This window comes from Oryzias melastigma, linkage group LG10 (assembly GCF_002922805.2).
Source record: "Oryzias melastigma strain HK-1 linkage group LG10, ASM292280v2, whole genome shotgun sequence".
In the NCBI taxonomy this organism is placed as follows: domain Eukaryota; kingdom Metazoa; phylum Chordata; class Actinopteri; order Beloniformes; family Adrianichthyidae; genus Oryzias; species Oryzias melastigma.
The window spans coordinates 18,791,525-18,798,856 of NC_050521.1; the positions used below are offsets into that span (position 1 = coordinate 18,791,525).

Here is a 7,332-nt window from a genome sequence, read left to right on the forward strand (position 1 = left end):
GTGAAGGATGGAAAAAAAAACAATAATAAAAATACAAAAAACAAACAAAATCCATGTGGAAAATAGGCTTAAAAAATATCTATGTGGAAATCTATGAGCAAACTTTGGATTAAAGCCAAAAAAGTTACACTAATATTTATTTTGTGTGGCAGAATTAACATTTACTGTGAGGAAAAAGTAAAAATATACATTCCATCAAACTAATTTTGACAGGTATCCTTTGATTCTACACCATCCCTCAACCTCAAGATGATGTAACAACTATAAATCAATTTTATATTCAATTGTTGCATCATCTTGGGGGATGGGGGCGGGTCACCTGTCAAAATTAATTACATGAGAAGTACATTTCTATTCTCTTTACTGATCAGTAATTTTTATAGTTGGGAATTGTACAGCAGAAAAAAATAAGATAGAGAATAAAAGATAAAAAGAATAAAAATATTAATTATATCTGTGTTAATCTGATTACATGTGCAGGTTTGTTGTATTACATGTTACATATTCATTATGGTGAGGGAAACTTCCAACAATCATTCATGGTAAAGGTCCATTTAACTGTTTTCTGGGTCATATTTTCTGCAGAGCGGCATTACACAACAATAATTAAGTGAAACGTTGGATCAATTAACAAAAGTTCTGTAATTTGTTACATTTAATTATTTTTAAGTGTAACAAAATGCTTTTGATAACTGATCCAAAGTTGCATTTTTTACAGTGAAGTTGACTAAAAACGAATCTCTGAGTTGTGGGAGAGACTAATGGAGTAAACTTGCCGCTGTTTCCCATAATTCATATATTTATACACTCCCGCTAGCTTACAGCCCCTCACACCCCCAGCCTATCATTACTGGTGCAACAAAAATTGGGAGCAATATTGGAATTATCCAGCTCAGACGAGGAAAACAAAGACGTACATGGATCTATTTGTATGAAAGTGGATGAACAAGAAAGGAGAGAAACAAGGAGCTTTTCATTTGAGTTGGTCTTTAAGGAGTTCTAACAATCTCAAAAAAGTGGAATTTTGATTCTAACAAATGTGACAAACCCAAACTAATTGGTAAAAAACAAAAACAGTGAAATGACTGAATAATTAAAATATATAAGAGTTTAATCTAAATCTAAAGTCATTCTCAAGCTAAACGTTTACCAATTTATCAATGTTACCATTGTTGAGAAATTCATCTTTTTCTTTTTGCAATTTTAATTCACCAAACCTAAGTGATAGTTTTAAATTTAAACTGTAAAATGTTATTAAGAAAACCTGGAAACCTTCTTTTATTCACCCAGTAGTTTAGGAATTTTAAACATCTGATAACTTACTTCTAATTAGTGAAATCTGAAATTCTATCATTACGAGACAGACCAGCTCAAACTGAAATGATCCTATTTTAAATCTGTTTTCCATATTTTCTTACATATCCCTGGAACTGTAAACCAAGTCAGATGATTAAATTTAAATGAACATAATGTCCAGGTGAGCAATTACTGATTAGTACCTGTGTGTCCAGCAAATTTCCATCCCATCAACGATCCACAACTTCATTTCCACAGAGCGTGTGAGCAAACAGCCGGATTCACCCCCCCCCCATGTGATTCAGCTTAGATTAAAGCACAGGCAGAAGCTGTTTATGAGAATCTCTGCACCACAAAAAATAAAATGCTGGAAAGCATAAAAAGAGCAACTCTTGATTAAAAAAGTTTTTAAATACCAAGAGAAAGCGAACGGCTGCTGTCAACCAGAATCTCTAACTAAAAGAAAACTCATTAACAGCCTCAGGTAAACAACAAGATATGACATGACATCAGCAATGTCATTATTTATTGAACAAAACTGAAGCAAACCACAGAAAAAGCTTTTCCAAAATGGACAAAAAGGCTCTTCATGAAAAAACATCCGCATCAGTGCAAAAATCTGAGGGAGGATATTAAATACATAGAAACACAAAACAACAGGGGACACCACAAAGCAAGACAACAATCACCTGTACGTCGCCATGTCCAGATGTGTGCGGATCTCATCTTTTATGAGTTTATATGAGTTTTTATGCCTTCGAGGGAGGCTGCTTCGCTGTTGACTCCCCTCTTCATAAGGCTGCAGATAAGCAATAAACACATCACCATCATCTCATACTAAGTCCATAAAGATCACAGCCTCCGCAGAAACTTTGCAATCCGAGAGATTATCGATTATCTATATTTCGACGAGACCTGGGGTGTAAAGCCATCCCTGAGTGCTTCAAACTGCAATTTCTTGTGATGTATGTCAGAAGCTCCGTGTTCATGATAAACAATTAAAAATCAATTCCTACACTGCATGTTCTGTCCGTTCACATAGAGTCTCAAGGTACAGTACTTCACATAAAAATCAGTGGAAATGTTGGAAACAGCTTTTTAGCAGGATGACGGAGCTGTCACATAACATAGACATAAACAAATGATTTGTTCTTGTTTATCTATAATCATGTGATGGAGTTTATGAAACATTTACAGACTAATGCTTTACATAGAGTTGCACATTTGTTCTTGAAGCGCAGTAAAGGAACATTTCTTTATTTTATTTTTTTTTTATATTTTAAACAAAATAGATGAAAAACATTAATTAAAGCTGCCATATGTCTGAAGAAAACTGCTTACAGCCTCTTCATGTCAAAATATTAACCACTTAGACCTATCAAAACAACCAAATTCTTGTGAAATTGTGAGGAATAATTGTGAGTTTTACTGGTAAGCCCATTGTGCAATAATGGATCGTATCTCCTTAACCTGAATGTCCATCATGACACAAAATGGATCTTATCCTTTAAAGGATTTTAAAAAAACAAATGTGTATTTTTTTATTTATATGATTGATTTGTATGCGCTGTCTCCAGCCCTGTTTTGCACAGTTTTCTTTCGATTCCACTTGCTGAGGTGTACCCCACCTTCCTGGACATCACCCTTCACATTGACCACCTCCCCTAGAGGCAGGCGATGAATTATTTACACGATTTGTGTGTATATACAAAAAAAAAGTTGTCTCTGTGGTCAAATCACGGTTATGCGATAGTTGGGGTCATTCGACGTGCTGGTGCCGTCCGTTTTGACCACCGTGACCTTCGATGTGTGTTGGGAGCTGTGCAGCGCGTTCCGGCGACACAGACGCTCGCGGTAGTTCTGGGCAAAGATGAGCAGCATGAGGGGGTTGATGCAGCTATGGGAATAACTGAGGCAAATGCTGATGTTGTACGCGTAGACAAAGGCGATGGTCGGGGCGTTGTTGCTCAGGTTGATCACCTGGATGACGTGGTAGGGGGACCAGCAGATCAGAAACACTGCAATGACCATGAGGACCATCTTGGTTGCCCGCTTCGCCCACACGGACTGCTTTCGTTTGACTCGCCGGATGGAGCGGAAGACGTGGTAGAGGGTGAGGGAGTAGAAGGTGCTGATGATGAAGAGCGGGATGATGAAGCCGAGGATCGATTGGTAGAGCGTGTACCAGTACATGTCCTCGGGCCCCTCTAGGTCCATTATGCACACCTCCAGGTGCTGCCTGCGAACCACTTTGGCGTACATCATGACAGGTATGGTGAGCAGGAAGCTGCCCAGCCACACCAACATGTTGATGAGGATGGTCCAGTGGACGGTCCTCTTCTCTGAGCTCGGATGCACAATAGCTATGTATCTGAGAAGAAGAAGAGGAGGAGGAGGAGGAGGAGGGGGTTAGAACAAAAACAGGAATAAAAGCTTCTCAGTTTTCTCCATTTTAAGCTCAAAGATTTAAATCAAGATAAAGTGTGATGATGGATTCAAGCAAAACGTCAAATAGTCATGCTCATCACAACAGCTGAAGTGATGAATGAGAACTACACATAACTTAGAAAGGGGGAAAACACACATTTTCATTTGGCTGCATTTCAATTTGAAGACCTGGAACAGAACCTCTTTTGTTATGTCTTTAATTGGTTTGTGTGTGTTTTTAAGGGGAAAGAAAATGTCATGTTTCTGTTAAGTGCCGTTACTTTTGTGTGTGTTTTTAGGCAGATTTCTCTGCAGTAATTGTCTCTTAGAGGTTTCTCTCAGTTGCATTTGTCTTAATGAATAAACAATATGACAACAAACAAGAGCTGCTCAACGAACCAGAGTTTAAAAAAAAAAAAAGTTTCCTCAACCAACCAATTATGACTAATAATATTGTCAAAAGCCTAAATGTTTGCAAACGTTAAAGGTATAACTAAAAAAACACACTGTTCCTGTCTGCATGTATCCCAACCGCCGTAAAGCACATAAAAGCATCTGGGAAATGTTTTTTTTTTTTTTTCTCAACATAATAGTCGATTTCCATCAAACACCCAAGAAATGAACTTATGCCCTGAAAGCAGGTGGTTCACGAAAAATAACGTTTCTCCCATTCAAGAATCTCTTTGTTGGCACAATAAATGGAATGCAGGTTGGAGGGGGCACGCATCAGTTAATGACTTAATAAAAAAACATTTAGGGGATAATTGTGAAGCATTTAAAGAGAAATTGGTGCTTCTCATCTTGGAAAAACAACATAAAAAGCTCAAGCTTTGCACTTAAACTAACAAAAATCTGCTTTTCTTTGTGGTCATTCTTGACATAAGTGTTATGTAAAGAGAATATAGTTTTAATTAGCAGCTTGATCGCACCTTTAAGTGAGAGAGCTCTTAAACGTTTGATGCCAAGGAAAGTCCAGATCTGATGACTTTGGGTCTATAAAGTAAAGCAGCAATTAAATGCTGTAATGACCCTGTAGAAATGCATTATAGGAGGCCTTATGGTGTAAAGTATAGCCCCAGATGTTCTCTTAAAATGGAAATCAGTACAGACCCTTTTTAATTGTGCCTTATCATAAAGACAACATATATGCAAGGGGAACATTGTGTTCTCCAGGTTTATTTTATATTAAATATAACACTTAAAATAAGACATCTGTTTTTGAATAAGTTTATTGAAGTCAAGAAATTTAATATTTGTTTACAATATATATATTTTTATTTTTAGGGTTTCTTTTTTTTTATCTGTTGTTAATTATTTTAAGGATTAATTGAAATCTTGATCACTCACCGGTCAATGCACAGCACCGTCACAATCCCCACTGTGGTGAACTGCGTGCTGACATCCACCACGACCACCGCCTTACACATAAAGTTTCCGAACACCCACTGCCTGTCCCTGACCAGCTGGTGGATGTTGAAGGGCATCACAAGCAGGAACAGCATGTCAGCTATGGCCAAGTTCAGCACGTAGATGTCCGAGACCATTTTCTTCTTGCACGCCGCCACTGCGTAAATCACCAGCCCGTTGGCAACGACTCCCACAGTGCACAGGATTCCGTAAATCGATGGGAAAATGTGCATGAAGGTGGTGATGTCGATGGGGTTGTAGGGTGGAGTAGTTGGGTTTAAGCACGACTGATCAGTAAAATTGTTTGTTTGGTTGTCTGTGCAGAATATTCCCGTGTCATTCATGATGGGATCCATTGCGCGCCGATGCGCTCTCCGCTCGGGTCTGCTCTCCAAAGTTGAGCTCTCCTCCAGAACAGCCTCCCCTTTGACTCGATGGTCGCGTTCCAGACGCACTTTGAGTGTTTCAAGTGGCAAATGAGGAAGCTCTAATCAAAGCTGACAGGGTGAGCAACGCTGCGACGCTGAAGAAGATCATCCGAGAGAACAAGGATCAAACTGTTTGCCGTGCGTAAAAGCAGCCGTGCGTAAAAGCAGTCTGTGACTTCACAGAGCACCCCGACTGAGCGGACGCTAAAGTTCCCACCCTTCACAGATTTTCTTTTCTTTTTTTCTTTTGTAAAGAGGGGTGGTGTTCTGCTACTGGTCTACCAGATAAATAAAAGTATTTATTTAAGTGTTAAGGAGGAGACTAACCAAACATTTATGAGCTTGAGTTACAGGCTTTCCTATATAGAGACTCTGCTTGAATAGATTTTTTTCTCCTGTTGCATGAACAGACATATATGCCTCTATTTCATATTCATATCCAAGAAAAGGCTGCACTTCTTTTCACATTTATTCCAGAACATACAGTGTATATATTCACCTTCTTTGCTCTTTCTCAATGATGTTTACGTTAAGCTTTAATAAGCTTAACTGATTCAGGACATGACTGAAAATGAAATTTGTTATGGTGAATATACCTTAAGGGCTGCTGCTGCTGCTGTAAAGCCTCCGTCAAATAAGTCTCAGTGTGCAGCTTTATTCTGAAATCACAGGGAGGCGCTTTCAAAGACCGAAGTTAACGTTATGGAAAAAGCTCAGAAGAGATGACTTCAGTTGGATCCCACAGGCCAAAAACAAATGTAAAAACTATATGTATATGTATGCATATACGATTTTCTTGTTCTGCAGGTAGACTTTGTTCGCTCCAGGAGGTCTACTCTTCCCCAACTCCTGAGAAAAAGCACTATGATGAAATTATTTTCAGACATTATGTGGAATGTGTGTGCTTGGACCCACCCTGGTCTGTTGCACAAAGTAAACCTGTTTTATCGATTTTTTAATAACTTGTATGCATTATTTAGACTCATTCTTTCAGGTACTGAATCACATATGATACTATCAGAGAGTCACAGTGGAGATTTTCTCAAAACTGAGCACAAAAAAAGAACATTTTCTTTTAGCTTTTGGCTTATTGGGTCACATATTCAAGTACCAATTTGAAATGCTTACCACTTTTTATTAACAACAACGTACAATTTTTGCGACAGTCTTTTTTGCTTTTTTTAGTAACCCAGATCCCTCTGTGAAGACGAGGATTGAAAGGCACAATAGAGCATGAAGCAGTGATATAACAAAAACTCTAATTCTTTTAAGGACAAGAAGCACAGAACAAGTGAATCTCAAGATAAAAAAAATGACTAACTAAAAAGCATGAGCTTCCTGTCAGAACCATCAGAACCAAGAAACAACAACCCAACTAATTAAAATAACAAGTTCAACACATTTTTTTTTTAGTATCTGAGCAGAGAATAATGGTTAAATAACAATGGGTTGAACACAGTTGTGATGAGAGCACTGACTGCAGTATAATTTGTATGGGGCCATTTGCAGACGCAGGCGTTCTCCCAGTAAACAGGATGTGGCGTTTAGGTTTGAAATTATCTTTTTAATCCAGTAAAAGTTCTCAATTTTCTACAAAGCTGAAGAAACACAGCACTGAAACTTTTGAGCCAAAGGAGAAGAAAAGTCTCTTGACTTCCGCCAACTTTCTAAATTAATTACTAAACTTTTTTCCCCTTGACAGATCAAACAATGGGAAGGAAATATCATGCTCATTACCTTAAATTGTCATTTAGCCGTTTCTTCCTTGTAGCGC

General features: G+C 38.1%; 1 protein-coding gene across 1 annotated transcript; it reads right to left on the reverse strand.

Annotated features, from left to right (window-relative positions):
- Positions 1-2,573: 2,573 nt before the first annotated feature.
- On the reverse strand, positions 2,574-6,910 carry LOC112153447 (melanin-concentrating hormone receptor 2). Its single transcript, XM_024283669.2, has 2 exons — positions 5,071-6,910; positions 2,574-3,667 (listed from the first exon to the last, which is right to left on the reverse strand). The coding sequence occupies exons 1-2, from the start codon at positions 5,484-5,486 to the stop codon at positions 3,028-3,030; spliced, it is 1,056 nt and encodes a 351-aa protein (XP_024139437.1). The 5' UTR covers positions 5,487-6,910; the 3' UTR covers positions 2,574-3,027.
- Positions 6,911-7,332: the final 422 nt, after the last annotated feature.

Excerpts from the sequence above, each read along its gene's own strand:
- LOC112153447 (XM_024283669.2), bottom strand. The coding sequence starts at position 5,486 with ATGGATCCCATCATGAATGACACGGGAATATTCTGCACAGACAACCAA. Across the intron at positions 3,668-5,070 it reads ACGGTGCTGTGCATTGACCG|ATACATAGCTATTGTGCATC; the intron begins GTGAGTGATCAA and ends TCTTCTTCTCAG.